We start from the raw sequence: 26,703 nt of genomic DNA on the forward strand, positions 1-26,703 counted from the left end.
CTCTAAATATGGCGAACTGTAGTCTGCCACCTGCTGCTGAGCAAATCCTTGTGCTGCCCTGACAAAACAACTACATTCTGCCTTACTTTCAGTAAGCCCTTAAATAATGTAACTTTCATTATTGAAAGCTTAATAAGCTCAGATAAACTAATTTGTATGAAACCACACTTCGGAAATACTTTTTTTGTGGAAATGTGCAGGCAAGACCTTTATAGTATACCTACAGACCCACAATCCCTATACTATATCCACATAACCAGAATACTTTGCACAACTCGAAATATTTATTTTTCATTCTTAGAAGAAAAATACATTCCTAATTAGTATTAAGTATTAGCGTGATTTCAGCTTTTGCTGCAATATAGTTTTTGAAAGAATAATTAATCATAATTTTGCTTGTTAACTTCCACCACATGCAATTTAGGATTTAGGAAATGAACAAATGATGGTATGAAAGTGAATTCTTAATTAGAGTGATTGATAGTCCACCTTAAGTAATAAAGCCACTGACCTATTCGGGAAATCCAATAATTTAAACCTTAGCTTAACCCAGCGCTCAAGACCTCGACGAGCAACAGCAGCAGCCACCTGAAATGCATCCTGCTCAACACCCGCTCCGTCCACAGACACGCCGTCGAGCTCTGGAACCTGCTCGACACTACGTCACCAGACGTCGCCTTCCTCACGGAAACCTGGATGAACGCCTCTTCAGCGCCCGACATCGCCATCACCATCCCAGACGGCTACAAGATTATCCGAAAGGACCGTATCAACCACACCGGAGGAGGCATCGCCATCTTCCACAGGAACACCATCCGCATCACGACCAACACCGACGACACCCTAACAACCGCCGAACACCTTCACTTCCAGGTCCACATCAACCCCAAGACCACCCTCAGAGGCACCCTCATCTACAGACCCCCGGGACAACGCACACAATTCAGCGAAGACATCGCCGACTTCATCAGCCCGCACGCCCTCTGCTCCGCTGACTACATCCTCCTAGGGGACCTCAACTTCCACCTGGAGAACAACAACGACCGCAACACCACCACCCTGCTGGACAACCTCGCCAACCTGGGATTCAAGCAACTGGTGACCACCCCCACCCACTACGCCGGACACACACTCGACCCCATCTTCTCATCCAGCATGGACATCGCCTTCAGCCACGCCACCGGACTCCACTGGACGGACCACAGCTGCGTCCACTTCAGCTTCGGTACGACCACGATCCACCACCACCAGCTACAGGTTGCACGCAGGAGCTGGAACAAGATCACAGCCGACCAGCTCACGACCTCCCTGAACATGAACCCTCCCACCAGCACAACGAACCCTAGCCAGGCGGCCACCAACCTCACGAAGTGGATCAGCAACTGCGCAGACGAGCTCGCCCCCCTGAGGACCCCGCCCAGCAGACCCGGTAGCAAGAAAGCCCCATGGTTCACCGACGAACTCAAGAGCTCCAAGAAGAACTGCCGAGCCCTCGAGAGAACCTGGTGCAGAGACCCAACACCGGACAACATGACTGCCCTCAAGCTCGCCACCCGAAAACACCACCAACTCATCCACGCCACCAAGAAAACTGCATTCAAGGAACGACTGGACAACAACGCACACAACAGCAAGGAACTCTTCAACATCGTCAAAGAGCTCTCCAACCCCAACGCCGGAAACAACGACATCACCCCTTCGCAAGACCTCTGCAACTCCCTCGACTCCTACTTCCACAACAAGATCGCGGACATACACAACAGCTTCAGCTCTCTACCGACGAACGCCACGACCGAACCACCGCCCCCCACCACCACCCTCCGCGCCTGGACTCCGATCAGCACCGAAGACACCGTCCGCACGATGAACTCCATCCACTCCGGATCTCCGACTGACCCCTGCCCTCACCAATTCTTCAATAAGGCCGATGATGTCATCGCACCCCACCTGCGGGACATCATCAACACCTCCTTCGACACCGCCACCTTCCCGGAGAGCTGGAAGCACGCCAAACTCAGCGCCCTACTCAAGAAGCCATCGGCCGACCCGACCGACCTCAAGAACTACCGCCCCATCTCGCTGCTCCCGTTTCCAGCAAAAGTCATTGAGAAGACCGTCAACAAGCAACTGGCCGCCTTCCTCGAAACGAACGGATCCCTCGACCCCTCGCAGTCTGGCTTCCGAGCCAACCACAGCACCGAGACCGCCCTGATCGCAGCCACCGATGATATCCGAGCGCTTCTCGACAACGGAGAAACAGCGGCCCTCATCCTACTCGACCTCTCCGCGGCCTTCGACACTGTCTGCCACCGTACCCTAGTACAACGCCTCAGCAACGTCGGAGTCCAGGAGAAGGCACTGGAGTGGATCATCTCCTTCCTCGCCGGAAGGACACAGAGAGTCCGTCTCCCTCCGTTCAGATCTGAAGCCACCGAAGTCATCTGCGGCGTCCCTCAAGGCTCCTCGCTCAGTCCAACCCTCTTCAACGTCTACATGATCCCCCTCGCAGACATCGCACGCCAGCACAACCTCAACATCATCTCCTACGCCGACGACACCCAGCTGATCCTCTCCCTCACCAACGACCCCGCCACCGCCAGAGCCAACCTTCACGAAGAATGAAAGAGGTAGCCGAATGGATGAAGAACAGCCGCCTGAAACTGAACTCAGACAAGACGGAAGTCCTCATCCTGGGATCCTCACCCGCCACGTGGGACGACTCCTGGTGGCCCCCCGCCCTAAACAGCGCACCCAAACCAACAGGCCACGCACGCAACCTGGGCTTCATCCTGGACTCCTCCCTCTCCATGACCAGACAAGTCAACGCCGTCTCCTCGTCGTGCTTCAACATACTGCGCATGCTTCGTAAGATCTTCCGGTGGATCCCCACCGAGACCAGGAAGACGGTCACCCAGGCCCTCGTCACCAGCCATCTGGACTACGGCAACTCACTCTACGCCGGAACCACCGCCAAACTCCAAAAGCGACTCCAGCGGATCCAGAACGCCTCAGCGCGACTCATCCTGGATATCCCCCGTCGCAGCCACATCTCCGGACACCTGAGAGACCTGCACTGGCTCCCGGTCAGCAAGAGAATCACCTTCCGTCTCCTCACCCACGCACACAAAGCCCTACACAACCAAAGCCCAGGATACCTCAACAGCCGCCTCAACTTCTACGCTCCCAAACGCCAGCTTCGATCGACCAGCCACGCCCTCGCCGCCGTCCCCCGCATCCGAAGAGCCACCACAGGGGGACGGTCCTTCTCCTATCTCGCCGCCAAGACATGGAACTCCCTCCCCACCCACCTCCGCCTGACCCAGGACCACCTCACCTTCAGGAAGCAACTCAAGACCTGGCTGTTCGAGCAGTAGCGGACCCCCCCAGCGCCTTGAGACCCTCTGGGTGAGTAGCGCGCTATATAAATGTGATGATTGATTGATTGAACCCCTAACAGCAATGGCAGAGCAGAGATTTACCTTAGAGAAAACGTGTAAAGCATTTATCAGTACCAAAACTGTTAAAAGCAAGAGACACAAAACAATAAAAATCCCACTGCAAATTACAAAGTTTGAGAAACAAATGGACACCAAATCAACAAAAATCCAACAATGGCAAACTACCATGGAGCTCCGGTTGCATATACGGAGTGGATTAGTCCCGTTGAATGCCTGGAAGTCAAACAGTTTGTAAACGTTTCTAAGTTGTATTTCAGAAAGGAAATTTGGCACTTTTGGAAGAAAAACATAAAACTTCTTGTAAGACTTTTTTGCAAAATAGGGCTTGTGACTTTTTGAGAATAAAAAATCTTGCACGAAAAGGCAGTCACTGTAGTGGACCTGAAGACTGGATGTCTGGAGCAAAATGGTCGCGTTGGTGTTCTGGAGCTTTGTAAATTTCTCACTAAAAATGTTAGAGTAACAACACAGAAGGGGCCTTGGTCAATTTTCAGAGCTGATGGGGTATTTGAGTGGGACAATGTTGAAATTCTATCTGATGCTGTGGAACTGTGGGTCAGAAGCATTTACTGGTGGCTCGCACTGAGGCTCAGGAGCACTGGAGGTAAGATTTTAAAAAGTTTTTGTAGTTTCTATGAGTGCCCAGACAAAACCACATGTTCACACTTCTAAGGCCCCTTGACCTCAAGGGGGGGGGGGCACTTAGTCAGTAAGAGGCCAACAGCAGGTTCCAGTCCAGTTCTAGTTGCTATGGTCAGCAGGACACTTTAGGAAAAGGCGTCTTGCCGCTTTTTGTGTCCATTGAGCTACACAGGAGGTCAGCCAACTGACCTTTGAAGTCCACTTGTTTGTCCAAGGTACAAGTGGAAGCAGGTCTAACCCTTCAGGTCTCCTCACAGGTCTCAAACAGCTGGTGCAGTCCTTCCTTTCTTCTACAGGTCTATAGAGGTTTCCAAGGATCATGCATTGGGCTTCCACATTTATGCCTGACACCAGCTGGTGGCTGGGTGTGACTTTTGGCTCTTTCGTAACCAATGGGGGTAAAGGTTCCCAGGAGAAACCCTACCGACTTTTTCAGCAGCTCCTGTTTCCTTTACTGGAAGCAACACCACAGTGCACCAGATTTCCAGAGTCCAAGTGGGGACAATCACTCTCCATTTATGCAGAGCTAGTGTGCCCACTCAGGGGTATGGGCAGGAAAATGTGCAGTCTCTTCCCCTGTGTCTACTTTAAAACATTTACAAGCATAGCTTCCCTTCCACTGAGTTAGTGCCAACCTCATCATCGACACAAAGACTGCTTCCTCACGTTCCTTTACACACATTTGCAATCACCTTTCAAGTTACTGAAGTGCCCAGGCCATTCTTTCTGCTGTGGAAGTAGTTTTCACACTGCATTATGGCTAAGTACAGCCAGGCAAGTTGCTGGAGAGCTAATGCAAATTAGCCTTCAGCAGCTCCAGGCACAGTAAAGATAACTTTCTAAAAGTAAAATTTTCTATATATTTTTTTTTAATTCTACTTCATTGATAGATTGGATTTTTATTACATATAACAATATGTTTTTGAATGGAGCCTGTGACTGGTACAGGTCAAATGTTATAGACTGAAGTAAGTATACAATCTACCCTTTGACATTTCCTATATGCCAGTTACAGCTGACCAGCAACAAATTCTCTGTCTAGTCACAGTGGGAACACATGTCATTCTCATATCATACTTGTTCCATTCTTAAATATCATGCACCCTTGCCTGTGGACAGTGAGGTGTGATTAGCAGTAGCTTATTTAATATATATTTTTTCCTTTCTGTTAAAAGGGTGATTTTTGACAGATAGGTCTATGCAGCAGAGTTCAAACGGCCACTGTCAGGCTACACAGTGTAGGTCTGAAGCCATGCTGTCCCTGCTCCTGTAGTGGAGGTTGTAATAGGTAGTTCAGTCCACAGGTGGTTTTTACTTTTAGATGGAATTAATGTAGTCCCTACACCATATACAATGGCCGTATAGAAGAGTTAAATAGGTTAAACAGGAATTAGCCAATTTCTACATGCTTTAGGGAGTCAGAGAGCATATACTGGACCCTGAGCAGCAATGCCACACTGTGAAGCGTATAAACACCAGCAATAAATACCCAGCATTTGTAAAGCACACTTCTACCTCCGGAGAGGTGTCCTAGCGCTGGGAGTCATTGGGAAGATTAAGTGAGCTTTCGCCCAGAGTCACATGGTGCTGGGCTAACCTGCTGACTGCTAACCTGCTGCTGGCACCAGAGATCGAACTGTGAACCCGAGTCAGGTACCCTGGCCGCTGCGCGACAACTCTTCCACAATGAATGGCCATGCACTTTCTCACACTCATGATCCACAATATGCATTTCAAAAGATGGATGAAAGTACATATACTGAAAAAAATGGTTAACAACTTGAGTTATGTTGAAAATCAGTGACTTCATACGATTACTATTACCTTCAGTGGAAAGCTCCATTTAAAGATATCAGCCATTTGTTCTCATATTGAGAATTATCATTGTATGACGTCAGCAATGTAGAAGAAAGACCACAGGAGCGCACCCACACAGATGACCTAAAGGATGCACCGCATTGGCACTTACAGTAAATAGAAAAAAAACATATTTTAAAGAAACTTTCTTATTTAACCTAAGGAATGAGGCAGAAGCCGGATTAAAGTATTGGCAAAGTTCATCATGAAAAGTGTCTAAATGCTAAATCTTATTTGTGAGGTCTTAGTGTAAATAAAATAATTGTTTTATATTAGTAATATTGTTTTTTCCACATAGCATTATTTCTTTCCAAGATAGTATCTGCATTCACTAAATAGTGACATGATTAAAATAATGCAACTCATATCTGGATTGGAAACACTTCATAGGATGTGGAATGCTACCTCAAATTGCCAAGTGCATGAGGTGAGGCATGCCTTGACAGATTGTCAGATTCAAGATGTGATTGACAAAGTCAAAAATCAGCTAGAGGAGACTGATTAAAACAAGCTAATGACTGGAAAGGGCTAAAGTAAAGGCGACCCTCTGCATATTGAAAACTCTATAGTTCCCTCTGACGAATGCATTGACCAGGTAGACCTAAAAAGGTAGCCCACTAAAAAGGTGGCCCACCAACGTCCTGGAGTGAGCATAAATGTAACCACTCCACAAGTTAAAGTGAAGGAATGATTGGAAATATTTCTATAACATATTCAAGATAGTATTAGCTTATTATGCATACAAATGAGATCCCCATAAGTGATTTTAAAGTGAAAAAAGAAGGTACATTGAAATAAGTAATTAAGGGCCAGATATACTAGCAGTAGGAATACCGCTTTCATAATTTCAATTAAGTACGAATCGCAATTAGGAAATCAGTATTCCTCATGTATGAAACCTTTTTGAGTTGGATTAGTGATTCCTAGGGGGTTGCCAATAGACCTATCTCATGTATATTAATGAGGTCGGTCACAATTTGCGACCCTTTAGGAATCGCAGCCATCACAGAGATGGTGGTCTGCTGGGGTCAGCAGATCACTATGTCTGTGAATGCTTTTAAATCAGGCAATATATATTTTTTAATGCAGCCCGTTTTCCTTAAAGGCATACAGGGATGCATTTAGGAAGAAACATTTTAAATACTTAAGATTAATATTTTAAGGGTAGGCAGTGGTCTGTGGGACCACTGCCTGAATTTAAAAAATATTTTTTCAACATTCTCAAAGGGGATGGGGTCGATAGGGAACCCCTTCCCATTTGTGAATGTGTTACCACCACTTTTAAAATAGTGTTAAAGTACTGCCATTTTGCAACTGGAATTTGGTTGCAAAACAGTAACACATACCATACCAATTTGGAATTTGGATGGAACACCCTAAACACGTACCTTCCAAATACCGAATCGCAAATGCATAATGCGATTCAGCAACAAGTTACCAAATCACATTTTGAACATTTAAAAAAGCATTTTTCTGGTCGCAAATGTCCCGATTCTGCAAATCGGGCTGTTTACGACCACAAAAATATTTTGTACATCTTGCCCTTCATTGCTTGATGCACGGTGCCGCCTATGAGAAATCAATTCTGCGTAATTTTTTTCTTCCTATCGCCCCCTCAGGGACCTTTGTCCGATTGCCCAGTTTCTTCTCAACGTTCTAAATATTAAAAGGTTCTATCATAGGGATATTCTCTCTTATTTAGGACTTAAATCAAAGAAAAATGTATCTCTCATTGTTGAGTTCATCAATGGTAATTTACATTTAAGGAAAGTTCTTTTTCTCTGAGTTTGCTAACTCTACCTCCTACCTTGTTTTCTCATGTTTTCCCTCAGTTTCAAGATGCCCTGTCAAGTGGATATTAGCGTTCAAGAAATATTGAAATCAATCAATCAACCAATCAATCACTCAATCAATCAATCACTCAATCAGGGTAGAGCAATAGTGATAGAAAACTGTTTTATTTTCAACCATGTACAGCCTGAGAGCAGACAAAAGGTACCAATATCTAACATTCATTTTTAACAAAAAGAGATTTGTGTTTACCTTGAGGAAGGTGTCCATAGACCCATTTTCCATGTACTCAGTAACAATCATTACCAGTTTACCTAAAACACACAAAACATTTGGTAATATATTAGTTTTTTTATATCATGCGTAGGTTACAAGACTTCTACTGTGGCAAGTCCCTCTTGATGTAGGGAAAGGCAACAACATGGGTAGAACCATAAAGCTGGAGAAACAAATCAATAGATATCTATATTCTATGGCTTGCATTTGCTACTATATGGCCTGCCCAACTAGTCTGTAACGAGCAGAAATGAAGATATTTGACTTTGTTACGCCAGCCTCTGGTTTAGGTTCAGACCAGGTTTACTGTCTTTAGTAAATCTGGATTTGCGTCAAAAATCCATAGGTGGACATATGGAAATGCCTCCCCTACACATGTACTACCTTGTGTTACTTATTTCTTACTAAGCTACACAAAGCCACATAAATAAGGCTTTGTGTATCAAACTCAGATATACATTTACCATAGGGCTGCGTCAAAAAAGTGACGTATTTTCGATGTAAAATATTACTAAATCTTGGCCTAATTTTCTTTACGCGTGATCCACAGCAGAGATCGCTGACCAACCCGAAAGTTTCCAGACTAGTGAGGCCACTTTGTGTCTCATCCTTCTGCAATATTTAAAATGAGGACCATTGAGGTGTAATCATCTGGCAGTGACAAAAAAATAAGATGCTCATTGTGTATTGGTATACTTGGTTCCCTAGGTGGCATTAGTGTATACTTTTTATCTTTTTCTTCCCCTTCTTCTTCTGCCACTACATCTTCAAGGCCTCATAATGTAGTGAATGTTTCATTGCGGTGAAATAACCAGTGCCATGACGTATGTCATTTCTTTGAAATGCTGAAAAGGACCGACAAAGGAACTAAGGCCTCCTGACTCCATATAGGAGAGGCCCCTCCCACTCCACACTATTCTAGTACACAATTTCAAAGTACCCCCTCCCTTTAGCCATTATTCCTACCCTACCATCCCCCAGCTTTGCTATCTAAAGTACTTCTTTGCTTTCCAGTTAGGTTCGTTCTTAGAAACACCAGTACTTATCTTTTTTGGTCTTAAGATGCACTTTTTACCAAATTAATTAAAACTATGGTACTGTTTGCATTCACTGGACATTAATTCAAGTGCATTTCTATTTGCTGGGTAGTAATACAGAAATACATTTATGACAGCAGACCCAGCTATACTAGCTCATTACTTTGACAGAAGTTCTGGAAAACTATGTCTTTGGGATTCTTGAATCAATGATGCCCTACTAAGTAAGGGGTGCATGGTTTATGACCGATGGATGTCATTTTTGGTGAAACTTCTCGATGGATGTTCTAGATATGAACTAGCTTCCAAGTTACGTCCAACATCTGCCTCCTGCAGAATAAATAACTTCTCACTCTGCATCGCCAATGAGTTCCAGTCGTCAGGGGTGAGAAGCCTATATATGGACTGCATAAGACATTTTGGCCCTCATTATGAAATGCCCATTCAATTTGACTGGCCTATTAACAGAGGCTACTGGGTTCATAGGAATTACAAGTTGTGTGTGAGTCAAATAGAGATTTTGGCTGCTGTAAACAGCCAAAATCTACATGCACATTTTATTTCCGGAAGTCTTACATTTCCCATTGTTACCACACTCCCGAAAATACTGGGGCCCGAGAAAAGGCAATTCTAAAAGAGGCAGGACTTGAATTCCATGGATGACCACACATCATGAGGGTCACAATTCATGGAATCATCCATGAAGGCTTCTCACTGAAAAAGCCGAATTATGAGTGAACTACCAGAAGTAACAAAAAAGTGACATGTCAGCATAGCACTATGAGACTCGATATGGAAGCCTTTTTGGGGATTAGCTTGGCATGTCATCAGGCAGCGACCTTTGTCTAAAACGAATGGTCCACTGTTGACAGGTGGAAGGTGTGTAGGCGGGCAGCAAGTGTGGTGGTTGAACTTGACTTTTTCACTTCTGGGAGTCCCAGTACAAATATGGGGACGCCCCTGGCCACCTCTATGTGCTAATGCTAATTCAGTAATATTAACTGACTGTGACAGGACAGACACAACACAATTTAGAATTGCATGTCTAAATGTGTGCAGTATACAGTGTGTGTGTGCATTAGTGTGGCAGAAGTCCAGGAATTTATGTACATCATTAAAGTTTGGGTTAAGGACAACCCACACATTAGGGTCACATTTGGGCTCTCTTTAACTGGTGGACGGATAATTGACAGATGCTCCAGGCAGAAATGACTGGGCTGGGGAAAACAATTCCCTTTTCTATTTTCATCCTGACTTGTGGCCTTAGATCCGGGAATGAGACTCTTTGTCACGCTCTTTTGCAAGTTCTAGAGATATTTTAAGGAAGGCCCATGAATAAATAAACCATTAACTTCCAAAACAGTGCAAATTCTGTATTATAAATCCCCTGAGGGATTACTTCCCAGACAGATGTTTGGCATTGATTTAGAGGCAGTTGAATTTGAAAGACATCATGATGGTTTGGAAGCAGTACCATTGTCCTAGAATAAGTGATTTGCTTTTTCCCCTTTACACACAACTATAATTCTCCAGTTTTAATGTATTCTTTTAGAAATTATTTTATAGATGACAGAATGTCCTAGCAACAAACATATGCAGCAGGTGGGGAGAGCAGGATTATGTTTGACTTCTTATCTATGAATCTTATATGGAATTTAGAGATTTTTCATTCGTTATTCTGGATGTGATTTGTCAGTCCCTAAATACATGTGTGGCAAAACTCGACGATAGCAAGATGAGATTTGCTTTTATAAGCTTAGCATAGTTATACCCCTATCAAATTTTTGATTTTTCTAACAGTTGTATTAGATGGTACAGGCATGTAGATTGACAAACTATACAGGAAATAAGCAGTGGCCGCCACCATAAACAAAGGGTTGTGAGGCGGGCATGGTAGCGTGGGAGGCTTTGCGCAAAGGGGCGTCGGGGGTTTAGAAATACAATATATACATTAAAAACTTTCCTTTTGCCACTGGCCACCTTTAGTGTCACGTCGCGCTGCCTCTCCTATTCCTGCCTGGTCCCAGCAGCCCCTGGGAACAACTCCCTGTCAATGCTCTGTAGCGCGTGGATTGGTCTGAGCAGACAGGAAAGATGCCCTGCTCAGATCAGGGAGTCTGTGGGGTTTCTCCAACCTGGCTGCTCAATGCAGCTGGGCAGGAGAAAACCTAAGTGTGCATGTGTGTTTTGGTCAGCCTAAGACGGCCGGCCAAATACACATGAGCACTTAGGCAGTGGAGTGCGCATAGCACTCCTCCTCCCCCTGCCCATGCCCCGGACCCGCCCCTCCCAACATCGCTGGCTAAGAGCCGGCAAATGCAAAATAAAACAATGCAAGAACATCGTTTTACTTGGCATTTGCTGGCTCTGAGCCAGGCAGTAGGGCGACGCTCCTCCGCCATTGCGGAGGAGCCGCCCTGATATGAGCCAAGGCTGTTCTCCCTCAAAGTCAAAACAATGTATTGCTTAGCAAGTAAATTCCTGAGGATTCCTTAGCTTACCCTTTGCAGTTTGACACAATCAGCTAGGTCTTCATCAGAGAAAACAGTACTACATAAAAATCACCAACAAAACACTCCTCATAAGGCTCCTTTTCTAGCATTTCTTAATCATCTGTTTTGATAATGCAGCAAATTTGGGTATATGCACCTCTACTTCACACCTTGCATCTACAGAACTGTTTGTGGCTGACTACCTGGGTGAGTGATGGCATTGGTCACTGCCTAAGCAACATTCACTACTTGTGACTAAGATTTATAATTTACTACTAACAAATCCAAAATTGGGTTGCATACTAATTTGGAAATTTGAAATCAGTATTAAAATATTGTAAGTCCAAAGAAATTGCTATTTGGAAGTAAATATGCTTTGACCAAAATGTTTTGCAAATTGGAAATTGCGATTCATCAATGTTTGCAATTTCTGAAATACAAAGTCGTGGGTTCATATTTCAGGCCCTTATCTATACCCCTGCTGGACTTTCAATTTTGGGGTGTGCGGATCACCTTCCCACCCTGGAAACGGAATTTCTTCCTGCACTTGTCAGAATAAAATTCAAATTTTTCAAGATGGTAAATAAACAAAAAGAGAGATTGTGAATAATGACAAACGTTCTAGGCCTGTTTACGTGCACTACATCAAGGATATTCCAGCCCTAGCCACTCCCCACCCCTGTGAGTAGACATCAAAATATCTACTTACATGAAAATCCTTGTGTGAGTAGCTCCTTTCATGTGTCTAAATCTAACTTTGTGAATGCAAAAAGGGGAGCCGTCCTCATAAAATGAACACTCAAGTGTAACTTTAACATTTACTTGTAAATATATTGTGAATGTGGTCCAATATATTTAGGATAAACTTTGGAGCTGGCAATCAAGGAAGCTGCTTGGAAAAAGAACCCCAGTAGAGATAGATACTTTAAAATATACCCTAGCTCATTGAGCATGTAATCTAAGCGGCTACAATTCTTTAAATAAAGAGCAAGACTACATTGGTTGCACCGACATTTGCATCACCTGCCCAGTGAAAAAACATTCAGAATGACTGCGCAGTGCACGTACTACATATCAGCCTGCTCAGTTGGTGCAAAAAGTATAATAAAAAAATATATAATCAGTTGCAAATAAATCTTTCCACGTGTTCGAAAATTGAAATTTAATCATGGGAATATTGTATTGACTTAATGAAAATGGAAAAAAGCCTTTAATTTTCTTTAGTAAACCTAAGACTTAAATTATAGAGTATGATCACCCAATTAGGTTCATTCGTCACAGGTTATTATGCTACACACTGGGCAGTTAAAGAGAGGCAGTGAAAAAAAGGCTACCACTAAAATGAAGAACAGCATGAAAAGACTGTGATGATGATCCTAAATTAATTAAATCGGATCTCTTGGTTGGACAGACATAAACAGAATACTTCCAGTAACACCTAAATGGCCCCATAGCACAAATAATTGAGACAGGGGAAGCTGTCAAGACTGATTTTTTAGTCAAACTGTTCATCAACTGAACAATGTTATTTCAAAAGATGCTTTGAATTGCTGCTAGGAACAGAAACATTAATATTAGAGATGAAGTCATGAAATTAATGCTGAAAATGAATAGACAAAAAATGTACTGTGCCACATTTTATGCTCTTTATTTCATTTTGTTATGCTCCTGGTCGGCTTCAGAGGTTGTAGGAGTAAATACTTGATTAGGGATACATTAAGAGTTAGGATTTGGCTGAAGGTATTATTATGTGAGCAAAATAGACATTCTTTTCCTTTTGATTTTTTGTTTTTTCGATTGGCTCCCATAATAATTTTTCCAGCCTATTCATTGACCGAGAACACGTTGCTTTTTATATTTCACTCATTTTCCAAATCTGATTTGATAGTGAAATTAGATTATTGATGTGAAAGATTGGTTACTGGTTGACTGGAATTTGAGCCATGCTCAAGCAGTGACCACAATCCTAGTCAGAGTAAGGGCACCCGCAAAATCCAAATTAATCTGTGCTCACCCCTTCCCGGTAGCTTGGCACAGAGCAGTCAGGCTTAACTTAGAGGTAATGTGTAAAGTTTTTGTGTAACACTTCAAACAGTAGAACAATGAAACCCCACACAAAAAGATCCCCCACCAGGTTACAGACATGGGGAAAAAGTAACATAAGTAAAGAAAACAAGACTAAAATTACAAAATCTAATCAATAGAACCGGAGTTATTACATTTTAAATAATAAACTGCAATATAATGCCTAGAAGCAAAAAAACGTTAATCGCAGACATCTGGTCGTGCTGGATCAGATCGAATTCAAAAATACATGCTGACCGTGATGAAAGGCATGTTGAATACAGTCCCAGATTAGTCCTGCTGAAGTTTTACCTTCTCACGGTTTGTGTCAAGACTCCTGTTCACATTTTAGAGAGTTGCCAGGAGCAAGGTAAGCATCATAAGCAGTGGTTGGCGTGGTACAAAGAGCATGCAGAGCATCACGGTCGGGTGGGCTGGGGCTACACATTGGCGGTTGATGCAACTGTACAAATTGGCGGGCTGGCGGTGTCTCGAACTTATTTTCAGAATGAGCGGCACAGTTCTGGTGCAAACAGGCCCATTCACATTTGCGAAGAGCCTAAAAGCTTTATTCCAAGAGCTTGAGAGCTGCAACAAGGGTCCAGGAACTGTGAGGAACCATTTTAGGGTCAGGAACTTGTCGAAGATGTGTCCAAGAGCTGTTGGGGATCCTTTTATGTCCCTAAGGCTCAGGTCATGAGGCCAGCAGACTAGCATTTTGATCACTCTGGGGTCCTGGATTCTAGATCAAGTTGCAGGTCCACTTCTTCTTCCCCAAGCAAGAGGGCAGACGGTCAGCACAGCAGGGCAGCAGTTCCTTTAGAGCAGCAGTCCAGCAGAGTGGCAGTCCTTGCAGCAGCATAGCAGTCCTTCTTCCGGGTAGAGTATCCACAGGTCTGCAAATGTACTGAAGATTTTGTCTCTGAGGTTCTTCGTTTTAGGGGTGGGCAAAGTATTCCGCTCTGCCGGCAGAGTTTTGCCCACTCCGCGCTCTGTGAGGAGTGCGGAGTTCTGAAAACTCTGTGAAGGGACACGGGACGGAGTCTTTTTCTCGAGCGGCTCGATAACAGTAATCTGGCGAGCGCTTGCGAGAAAAAATAACACGCTATACCTCTTACTTGAGATATTTCTCATCGCAGGCGGTCGCAGCGGTCACGACCGCTCGCGTTTAAAAATTGCCCATTTGCAACGAGGAAGCTGGCGCTCGAGTAGAATGTCTTCTCAAGCGGCAGAGAGCAGCGGCACCCTCTAGCATGATGCAAGGTGCAGTTAGCGCTAATTTTACAGTGTGAGACAAACTCTTGCAGTGGAGTTTTTCTGGCACTTCACACAGTTTCGCAGAATAAAACTCATTGAACTCTGTCCAGGCTTACTTCTTTTATACACTGTTGTGTCCTTGAAATGGAGAAAAGCTTAAAGAGGCATGTCTTTGAAGTGCACAGATGTTTGCCTTCCCTGCCCTGTCTCCAGACTAACTACAGGGGGTATGCAGCCCTTAGTGTGGAGACAGGACACAGCCTATTCGGGTGTAAGGGAGACTGGGCCTAGCCCCTCCCGCCCACCCTGCTAGTGATGGGCTGTCCAGTCACAGCTAAGCTCCCATGGTGTGTGGCTGTCTAGGGGGAGTACACAAAGCCCAACTGCCAACTAAACCCAGTCATGTGACCAGAGACTGGCTGCAGGCACCAAATGGCTACGGCAAGAAAAGGCCACCTTTCTAAAAGTGGCATTTTCTGAATACGTTAGGGTTTTAAATTAGGATTCCAGAGACACTAAACATGGATGTTACATCTTCCAATTTAGGTAATACACTCTAATGCTATACCATAGGAGAGATGGATTTTGCAGTAGTGAAAAATGAATGTAAGACTTTTTCACTACCAGGACATATAAAACGTCAAAGTACATGTCCTGCTTTTTAAATACATTGCACTCTGTGCATTCCAGGGCCTACCATAGGGGTGACTTTTATATGTACATTAAAAAGGAAGGTTTTGTCCTAGCAAAAGGTTTACTTTGCCAGGTCGAAATGGCGTTTAAACTGCACACGCAGGCTCTGCAATGGCAGGCCTGAGATATGTTTACAGTACTATTTTAGTCAGTGGCACAGCCAGTGCTAAAGGTCCACTAGAAGCATATAATGTGCAGGTCCTGGGCACATGTAGTACTATTTTACGAGGGTGTCATAAGTAAATTAAATATACAAATTGGGGATAAGCCACTGTTACCACTGTTACCATGTTTTAAGCAGAGAGCACAAGTACTTTAGCACTGATCAGCAGTAATTAAGTGTGCAGAGTCCTAATGCCAGCAAAAATGAAGTCAGCAAAAACAGGTCTGAAGGCAAAAAGTTAGGGTGTTACTACTCCATGGATGCCAGTTCTCACAATTGATAAAGTAACTTTATAAAAATGTACTTTATGCTGCATACTCATCTAATTTCTAGAGGCTCAGTACATGTTTATGGCTGGAGTTAATGACCCTGCCCTCTAGAGTACAATGTCTTGACATCTGGGCCCAAGAAAGGAGGGCTGTTACCAACAACTGATCTCTTAGAGGGGATTAGCCACCTGGTAGGGGACAGGAACAGTTGGCAGAACAAGGAACAGCCTTAACATTACGTGGTTCAAATTGGCGTTGACAATAGAACCAACGAGATCTGCTCTGTTTCATTCCCATGACAATTCTAAATATTCAAGCCCTAAGAACTTGCAAGAGGGTAAAATGTTTGGACCCTGACAAAGGGAGGTCCTCTCATGTAAAAAGGGAAGTGATTTAGGGATATCTAGAGACCTTCTCTGTAGACGAAGGGCTTAACCAGCTTGAATTTAGGGCTTTTGAGAATTTTTACAGTAAAGCAGATAGGAAGTGCTGCGAAAAGAGGTGGCCTTAGGGCAAGACTATAGACAGGATTGGGTAAGGAAAATTCTTCAGTCATTGGCTAGTATGCATTTGTAGGACTGGTGCCTCACCAGCATTTCCCCAGAATATTGTTAGACTTGGGAAGAAGGCAAATGAAGAAGATGGCTGTACTGGAAATGTAGGAATCAATTTGCTTCTGAGACCTATTATGGATAGGGGGAAGAGGCAAACAGGCCCTCAGGAGTTGCACCGACAGTGTGCCACAAAGAAGTGATGCATTGTTAGTATGCCACTTAAGGCAGCCCCCTTGAGTTGATAAGGGGGTCCTATGGATCCTTCATACATCCCTCAACAGGTGGGTGGATTAACTCACTGCACCCGTATGCAGGGATGATCTCTGTCCCCTCTTTAAAGTGCAGGCAGCTGCTTCCTGCACTGTGAAATACAGAGCTGCTTCTATGCAGCCTCTCTGTTTTACTGAATGCCTTGCCCTCCCAGGGAATTTGGGACTGGCTTCGGGGCAACGCATCCATGATAATAGGGTGCACTGTCCCAGTCTGTGCCAGGTGCATCTTTTGAAAGGGACAGTGAATCTGTTGTGTCCTATGTAGCCAGGATGTATATTTAGGTCTTCTTTATTAATCTTCAGTTCAGGATACATCTGTCTTGACTCCAGCCAGCCTAGTGTGGTACCAGCCCCACCTGGAGCAGCCTGCCTAGCAGCTCAGCCAATCTCTAACTGACCACATTCATCCCACTCAGACACCCAGGCATTCACCGCATCACAGGCACACCAACATTCTAAGACCAACTCACACTCTGGCTGAGCAGCTAGAGGCAGAAGGCTAGAGTTCATGTTATACAAGTAGGTTGGGTATAACATTATCCCTTTTTTCTTAAACAAAAGCAAAAAGGAAACGAGAGAACTAAGCACAGGTAAAATAATGGTCATAAGTCCACTAATGGAGCATTCCATGAAAAATGTATGCTCAAGTCTAGTGATACCACAATAGTGCTAGTAGGTACTAACGTTGCTTCAGATTCCAACATGCTGCACATGTCTCAATGCACCAAAACTTCTCCATGTGTGCAAACACAGCACACTGTATCTTCTTACATATTATGATTACAAATCCCAAACTGTGCCTTAACCTTAACCCCTTCCATGCGGCTGCGATTCCCCTGGTGTGCTGTAAACAACACGAACAGGGGCGGGCCGTGACGAACCCCAGCCGACATCAGCACACGAGCACTGTCTTTGAGGTCGGAATCCCTGTTTTTGGCGGTTGTTCCGCGTGTGAAGAGAGCCCGCCTGGGAGGTCGCTCCTTTGGACTACTGGCGCCACAGTTATGGAACTCTCTGCCGCTCGCTTTGCGGGGAGCTTCCAGCCTTTTAGCTTTCAGAAAAGGCCTTAAAACCTGGCTGTTCACCCAGTAGCCTGTTTCTCCTGTATGTATCTGTTTGGCCTTCTGTCCTTTTCTTTTTAACGGTGTTATGTTATTGTGTTGCAGCCCTCCTTTTCCATAAAGCGCTGGGACACTCTTTTTGAGTAGCCGCGCGCTATACAAAAGAATAAATAACATAACATAACATAACATAGTGCATGACGGCTGGGGTTCGTCATCAGCATGGAAGGGGTTAAAGGCACCATAGGCTCTGTAGAGTGTCTGGAACACCAACAACTGGCAGTAGAGAAGCTAGACCTCCACCTCACCAAACACTTTTACACGTATCGATGTAGCTGGAACAACAGATGTGGCTGTAACATGACTTCTCCTCCAACTCACTGTAGCTTTTATAAAGAAAATGTTGTGGCTGGCACACCAATTGTGGTTGTAGTTGAACTACTCCTCCAACTCACTGAAATACTTTTGTGGCTGGAACACCATTCCAGTTGTAGTTGAACTACTCCTCCAACTCACTGTTGCTGTAGTATTCCCAGGCTGTAGTGTCATTAGGGGGTGACACTGTTCGTTGGGGCTGTCCGTTGGGAGGACACTGGTGGGGCTGGCGCTGGCTTGCCTGGAAATATAATCTTTGTAGTAGTAGTTGCTTGTAGGATCTCTTGGTTACTCTTTTAGTTCCTTAGTTTCTTTGTTTCAGTGCTGAACCAAGAGTCTCTAGGTTCCAAGTCCGCTCGTCGCCAGAATGATGTTGTGTCCTATGTAGAAAGACACCAGGAGCCAGGATGTATATTTAGGTCTTCTTTATTAATCTTCATTTCAAGATACATCTGTCTTGACTCCAGCCAGCCTGGTGTGGTACCAGCCCCAGCAGGAGCAGCCTGCCTAGCTGCTCAGCACATCTCTAACTGACCACATTCATTCCACTGAGACACCCAGGAATTCACCGTATCACAGGCACACCAACATTCTAAGACCAACTCACACTCTGGCTGAGCAGCTAGAGGCAGCAGGGGTAGATTTCATGTTATACAAGTAAGTAGGGTATAACAGAATCCAAGTCCTGGTGCCTAGAATCCTGCCTCAATGACCAGAAAAATTGGGTTATCCGGCTTGATGGACTCCTGCAGACTTTAGCTTCCAGCCTTGGCCCACCTGAAGGTAAAACCTTAGACTTGGGTGACAGCAAATCAAATCCAGCGTGAAGCAACTTCTGCCCTATGAAATCCAGCTGTGACAGAGACAGGACTGTATGACATAAAGTGTGCATTACAAGTGTCTCTGTCCCAGGCTTGAGCTGAATGGTGTCTTAAATATTTGAACAGCTGGAGAAGCTCTATATTAACACCTGAGTAAATGGGTAAATGGTTACTTGTCATTAGACCTTTAACAGCACGTGCAGCTTTTCACTCAAAATGAAGCAGCATTTGTTTGCATTTCAAAAGTTAAACCTTAGCATACACAGAAGAACATACTAGCACAATCAAAATATAACTGTGCACAACATAACGAAAAACTGCCAAAGCAGACGTACAGAAAAACACAATGTAATACCGCAGCGCCGAAACTAAACTGCAGGAAAAAAAAAAGCAGAACACATTATCACCACAAAAAATGCATACACACACTTTATACACAAACGTTTTTGTCATGAGTTAGCACCTCCAGATACTAGCTTTCCTAATACTGTGTTAAAAGGCACGTGCGTCAAGCACTGCCTTATTTAGCACTAAGGACATAAATTAACCAAAATTAAAAATGTTTTGTGTATCATAAAATTGTCAATAAAATGTTTATTTAAAACACAAAATTACTTAACAAATCTAAACTTAAGGGTGTAAAATATATAGTATATTAACTTAGTACGTGATATTGACCCTGTCAAGTTTCAGTGTTACCACCAGGGCAGGCATCTCAACAGACATGTTTTGATCCCTTTTGATTGCTGTGTTTCCTCGCTCTCAGCACGGTTTCCTGTCAGTGATCTTGTGTGAGCACTTAATTAAAGCCTTATCTGAATTATTATCTATCGAAGCCACTCAGTGCCTTTCTTTTCAAGTGCCATTTCTGAAAATTGTTATCGGTCGCGGCTCCTTAGATGCCTTCGTCTCCGGGCCCAACGCGTGGAACAGTCAATTATTGCACATTAGCAGCTGCTCTTGACCTCCCTTAAGCTCAAAGGCAGCTTCCAGGAGGACGCTGCCACCCAGCACCCAAATGAATGCATTTTTCAGTTCTGAAATGATCGCACGCGCATCATCATTTCGACCATATGGATCAGAACTGAGCTCCGCAGCTTGTGATGGGTCTGAAAGCTTGCCTAAGTGCGCGTGCCTGGAGATTGATCCAACTTCGGGGAGCACAGATGGTGCACTGATTTGTGGGGCCATTTTATATGCAACTTTTTTTTAAAAATCTGCATAATATCGTAACATCCCACCAGAAGCATCACAATGCCATCATTCTAGTTCTATTAAAAGCAAATAATGAAAACGGAGAGCATCATTGAAGTTAGATACTGCAAGGCAGGTGGGTTGTGCTGCACTGACGAGGATGTAACAGTCACACTGAACATCACCCATTGTTTACAGTTACAAGGTTTATTAAATAGAAGGTTTGAGCACCTTTTGCTATGGGCAATATGCATTTATCATTCATTCAAGTAAGTAGGCCCCATACAGCACAGCTAAATAGAAAACCTTAGAATGCCTCATTAAAATATGATAATGTGCATCACCACCCCATTTAGGGTATACTACCAAATATATATGTTGTGCAATGAGTCAAAAGCAAACCAAAAAGGGGCTAAGCCTGGGTTGTTATCGAGGCACCAGCATCTTTAGGTGTTTACAAGATTAAGGGTCCTTGGTACCTAGGTATTAACAAGGCAGTATAGAACTTTTTGAATGCCCTGCATGGAAGGGCATGCACCAGTAGAGCTAAACCTATCACCCCTCTCTTCCTCAAGCTCCCACTCACTGTTGCTGGGGCCTTTCACCACTCACCAACGCACACTACACTCAATAACGGACCAGCTCTTTTATTACAAAACATAGGGCCTGGTTTAGACTTTGGTGGACGAGAGCATACTCCGTTGGGGCCACAGGGTAAAGTACTCCATCGCCCTGAGGGAGAACCCACATGCCAATTTCAGAGACCCAACGCGTAGTCGCAGCGGCTCCTGTAAACGATTCGGAAGTTTGACTGATGGTTTGGTCATCTTGACTGAGCCGTTACTCAAACGTTCAAATTTTTTTGATAGTCAAAAACAAAATCCCAAGGCAGAATTTTGTTTTCTTTGCCCCTTACTGACAAGCTTTATTGGCAGTGAAGGACAGTGAAAACTGGCCATGTGTTGACCCACTTTAAATAGGGCAGGCGAACAAATGGCCAAACTTCCATCGGCCCATACTCAGAGGGACCGCCGAAGGTGTATGTAGGCAGCGGAGATGGAGTAGTAGTTGTTCTCTATATATATACTGAAGTTCCACCCAACTCTAAATGACGTGAGTGAAACTTCCTTTGGTGGAGAGGGTACTTCTACACTGTTGCAACCGAGTACCCTCTCTGCAAAAGCATGAATCAGCCAATAGTTTTTCTTTTAGGTTATAGTGGTGAGATGTGTTAATATAGGTTCCTACAATGAAACTGGGTTCTTGTGCATAGTACATTTAAAGGAAAATATATGTTGCTCTCCTAATCAAAAGCTTTGAATAAAAATAATCCACTTGGTCGGATCATGGTTTCGGAGAATGTAAGGTTTAGGGAATACTTCCCAAGCCTTATTTCTGGTTGATTACAGGTTGGGCATTTTCAATTACGTTTTAGAGGCCACAAATGTATGGGCTATCTGTTGTGCTGCCACATGAAACTGTGAAAACATTTGACTCTCGATTGAGATGTTTTGTTTCCTAAATTCACCAGTAGGACAAAGTTGAAGAGTACATTTCCACAGGCCATCTGCCATGCAGTGAGCCGTTCAGTGTTTCTCCTGTTCCAGCCCCCAGTCTGCTTTTGCACCTCTATTGGATGCTTGTGGAGGTTGCCAACTCCTGCAGCTATGAAACATGGCAACCGCGGTAGCTGCAGCAGAGTGAAATTTCCAGTGCATGTGTTTATTTATTTATTTATTTTTATTTTTAAAGTTTTATATAGCGCGAACAAGATCTTTGCAGATATCAGAGCGCTTTACAGAAACAGTAGGTAGGGTAAACAAACTGTTGAAAACAGTAAAATATTCTGTAGTGAGTGATTTGCAAAATAGGGTAGCAATCGCACAAGAGTATGCAAACTAATAACAATCAGGAAGCAATAATATAGAAGCCGTGCAATGTCGACTCGAATAAGATTATAGCACCCCAGAGGGTGAGTAAACACAATGTTGAACACATAATAGTAGGCAGTAGTGAGTTGATTGCAAGTTAGTAAGGCACTCAAGTCATAGTGTACAGCCCTAATAAGCAATCTGGAAACCAATAATATAGCATCCGTGCACTGATTTTGGTCCAGTAGAAGCCATAAAAGAGACTAACATAGATAAGCATTCAGGTAGCCGATAATATAGGAGCCATGTGCTGTCATTGTTCCAGTAGCAATAGGGTTCAGGTGAACTTAGCCATAAGGATGGCTTTTACCTCTTTCTTGGAGAGTTCAGAGGAGGGGATAAGCCTAGTTTCTGGCGGGAGTGCATTCCAGATCCTAGGTGCCATTCCTGAGAAGGAGCGTTTGTATGTTTTTTCCTTCCGGAATCTACGAGGTTTCAGGAGGAGATTCTTTGTGCTTCTGTTGGATCTTGAGCCTCCTGATATAGTCAGCTTGTGAGTGAGGTAGTTGGGTGACTTGTGGTGTACGGCCGAGTGTGTCATGCAGGCAATTTTCAGCTGAACTCTGGCTTCAAAAGGCAGCCAGTTCAGGGCTTTTAAATCAGGGGATATATGCGAGTGTTTTCTTGAGCCAGTGATGAGTCTCGCGGCTGCGTTCAAGGAGGCTCGTAGGGGCGTCGTTGTTGTTAGGGGGAGCCCGCTGAGAGCCACAATTCCGTAGTCTATGCGAGGAATGACAAGGGCTTGTACAACAGATCGAAAGTCTTTGGGTGGTAGGAAGGGTTTGAGTTTTCTCAGCGTATTGATTTGGAAGTTGGCTCCCTTAGTTGCTTTGCTGATATGCTGCTGCATGTCGAGATTGGAGTCAAGTGTGATGCCAAGGGATTTTTCCAGAGTCCACAATGGTGGGCTGGACATTCAGTGCGGTTAGATGATTGAGCCAGGTTTGGGTGATGGCCTTTTTCGCAGGAAGTGAGATCAGAAGGAACTCAGTTTTCAGAGCATTTAGTGTAAGGTGATTGTCGGCCAGCCATGCTTGGGTGTTTCTTATTGTGGCATTCAAAAGTTTGATGTCTTCAGGGGATTGAAGCTTGAGGTAGAGCTGAGTGTCATCGGCGTACATATGGAAGTGTACTTTTGATGCTTGAAGCAAGGTGGTGAGTGGTTCTATGACGAGGTTGAACAATGTGGGCAATAGGGAGGAACCTTGCGGGGCGCCTAGTGTTACGGGCACAGGCGAGGACAGTGCGTTGTTGATCTTGAACTTCTGAGACCGGTTGGGCAGAAAGGAGGTGAACCATTTGAGAACAGTCCCGGATATGCCCATTCTGGTATTTAACAGCTCCAGTAGATTCTCATGTTTGACCGTATCAAATGCTGAGGAGAGGTCAAGGAGGATGAGGAGGCAGGACTCATTGTGATCAAGGATTTGGAGGGCGTCATCAATTATGTGTGTCATAGCCGTTTCCGTGCTATGTTTTGCTCTGAATCCTGATTGGTGACGGTTGAGGAGGTCAAACTGCTCAATGTGTTTTGTCAGTTGGAGTTGTACGCATTTTTCTAGCAATTTGGCCAGAGTGGGGATATTGGTAATAGGTCGGTAATTGTTTAGGTCGGCCGGGTCAGCTGAGGGCTTCTTGAGTATAGGCGTGACTTGCCCTATCTTGAGGGAGTCTGGGATGAGACCTTGTTGCAAGGAACAGTTGATGATTTTATTCCAGAGTGGGAGGAGCAGGGGGGTGAGGGCTTTCACAGCGTTGGCAGGTAGGGGGTCAGTGAGGTGATTGGCGGGTTTCAGGGTGCCGAGCAGCTTGTGAATTGATTCTTCAGTATAGATGTCGAAGGACGTCCATGAAGTGTTGTTTTTAGGTAGAGTGTTAGTTATGCCTGTGGATCAGGAGTAACGACTTACATCCTTGAGGAGATTACTTCTTATATTGTCAGTCTTTTGCTTGAAGAAAGCAGAAAAGTCTTCGCAACTTGGAATATCCTTTGTTGAGCTGTTAGGTTGTAGAGGTTGTGTCTTGGTTTGGGTTTTGACTAACTCGAACAGTTTTCTTGGTCGGTTTTTTGCTTGATCCAGCTGTTGGCTAAAGAAGACTGATTTCAAGCGTTTGATTTTTCTGAAGTAAGCGTTTCTCTTACTCTTAAGCGCTCTAAGGTGTAGTGCTGAGGGGTCAGATCTCCATGAGCGCTCTGCCATGCGCATAGCACGTCTGTCTTCGTTGAGTCTACCCTCATACCATGGGTTCGAGTTCTTGGTGGCGACTCTCTTCATTTGCAGGGGTGCGGCTTCATTGATTATTGCAGACATAGTGTCTAGGTAGAGGTCGGTCAGCGAATGCACATCCGAGACGCCCGTCGGGGGAAGAAGGAGACTGCCTGTTTGGGCAGGCAAGGAGTTTGGGTTAAGATCCTTCATGTCCCTCTTCCAGATCTTGGTTTTGGCAGGTTGAGCCGGGTTAAGTTTGACCTTTTCGTTGATGACGAAGGTGATGATGTGATGGTCTGACCAGTCACAGGCTGGTTGCTCTTGTGTCTAATTATTTCATGTGTGGTCAACTCAACACTAGCAGTATTTAAACATAATTTTTATGCTAGTTACCAAATATTATTGCTCTTATGTTATTTCACTCTGGTATATAATTCATATATGATCATGAATCCTAAAACAGATGGTGGCTAGCCAGCCAAGATGGTAGATACATCCTTACCCTGCTCCGCACCTTACCCCTTATATCCTGCACAGTCCTCTGTAATTGCTACCAATCTGGCCACCATTATGACCGGCATCACTCCAGACTATGAATACCTATGAAGTGGTGCTGGGTGGACTGCCTTTGGAGGAACTGAGGGAGCAATTGCGCCTGATGCGGCAGTGCTGACAGGTAGCAAATAAGGGGAGTAGTAGTTGAAGTCGAGAGGCGACAGGTGTGACTGAACAGCATAAAAGGGATAAGGAGATGGGCCTCTAGCCGATGGCACCGAGTGTGGAGGATTGAACATGGTGGGGGACTGCTGAGTCACGCGGGGCGACGCTCTTGGCGCTCGCAACTTACCTGGACACGGTGCTGGAGGTGGTCGAGAAGATAGGAAAAGTCCTCAAACCACACACACACATTACTGGCATTTAAAATCGACAGTCACTTCGAATTTCACACTCATACGAGTGGAGTACTGCAAGTTGGCAGACAAAGCCTGCACCAATGAACACACTTTAGCAGAACTACAGCCAACAACATATGCAAACACAACTGTACTGCAAACTCTGCTAGCTAAGGTGAACACTCTGGAAAATAGGCTAGAAGACGCAAAAGGGCATTCCCATCGGAACAATGTAAGAGTGGAGGGCTTTCTGGAAGGGGAAGAAGGTCAGGACATGGTGGCTTATGTTGAACATTTGATAAGAGACCTGTTGCCTGAAAACTTGCTGTCACCCCAATTGGTAGTGGAACGTGCGCACAGAGAGCCAGCTCGCAACCCGCCTCTAGAAGCAAACTTCAGACAATTGCTGTTCCAGTTATTGAACTGTAGGGACAGAGATACCATACTGAGAGAAGCTCTCAAGCTGAATAAAATCATGGTCCAAAATGCTCAAATCATGTTCTTTTCTGATTACATGGCGAAAGTACAGAGAAGACAACACTCTTTCTAAGCTGTAAAGCTCCATCGCTGCAAACTAGACCTGCGCTATTCTCTGCTGTTCCCAATTCGGCTACGGTAGTAGCAAAGGGCACCACCATTTTCTTTCACTCTCCAGCGAAAGTCTGGGCCTGTCTGAAGAGTGCAGGTCCTGCAGAAGGGTGCACATCGCCAAGGAATAACAGAAACAAGTCGGGAGAAGAAAAATCGATGCCAGGTCAGAAACAGGGGAGCAGGGACTCTAGTCCACCATCAGCTGTTCTCAACCCAGAGCAAATCATCATGGATAGGAGAGAAGCTCTCAGTGTAGCAGTGGCACTTCGAGACCTAAACTAGACCTCTGACCAAGCTGTGGAGTCCTCCCAGTCTCAAAATGAAGAGCACTCCACTCCCACATGGACTGGAGGCCCGAACTCGCTGGGTCAGCCCACTGTCATGCCGTAGACCTCAGAAGATATGTTACGGATCTGCTCTCATGACATTATATGTGTTCCAACTCAGACCCCTGGTACCTTTTTTCTTTTCAAATCTATGAAGCGCCAGGTGAGCACCCGATCCCTTATCAAAAGAACACTCCGATGCATTAAAACATGCTCTGGAAGCACATACTGCGGGAGCACCATACGCAGTAAACAGCTTTCACCATGACACATGTAAATATTATGACATGGGACGTGAGAAGCATACATACACCGGTACGCCGCTGTTCTATATACTCATATCTGCAACGCAAATCCACCAATATAGCGCTCCTGCAAGAACTCATTTAACGCAAGTGGAGGCTGGACGCTTCCATAGTCTCTGGCGAGGGTAAGCGTTTAGCACAATTTACTCAACCCTGGCACATGGGGTGCTG

At 44.7% G+C, this 26,703-nt stretch overlaps 1 protein-coding gene across 1 annotated transcript in view; it reads right to left on the reverse strand.

The window, feature by feature from the left end:
• The window catches only part of EPHA8 (EPH receptor A8), a 1,186,163-nt gene that overhangs the window by 56,169 nt on the left and 1,103,291 nt on the right, over positions 1-26,703 (reverse strand). Inside the window, exon 12 of the mRNA XM_086920110.1 lies at positions 8,001-8,062. Within this exon, the coding sequence (XP_086776236.1) occupies positions 8,001-8,062 (62 nt within the window). The remainder of the gene's footprint in view (positions 1-8,000; positions 8,063-26,703) is intronic.

The sequence above is a fragment of the Lissotriton vulgaris genome, chromosome 5 (genome assembly GCF_964263255.1).
Source record: "Lissotriton vulgaris chromosome 5, aLisVul1.2, whole genome shotgun sequence".
NCBI lineage: Eukaryota > Metazoa > Chordata > Amphibia > Caudata > Salamandridae > Lissotriton > Lissotriton vulgaris.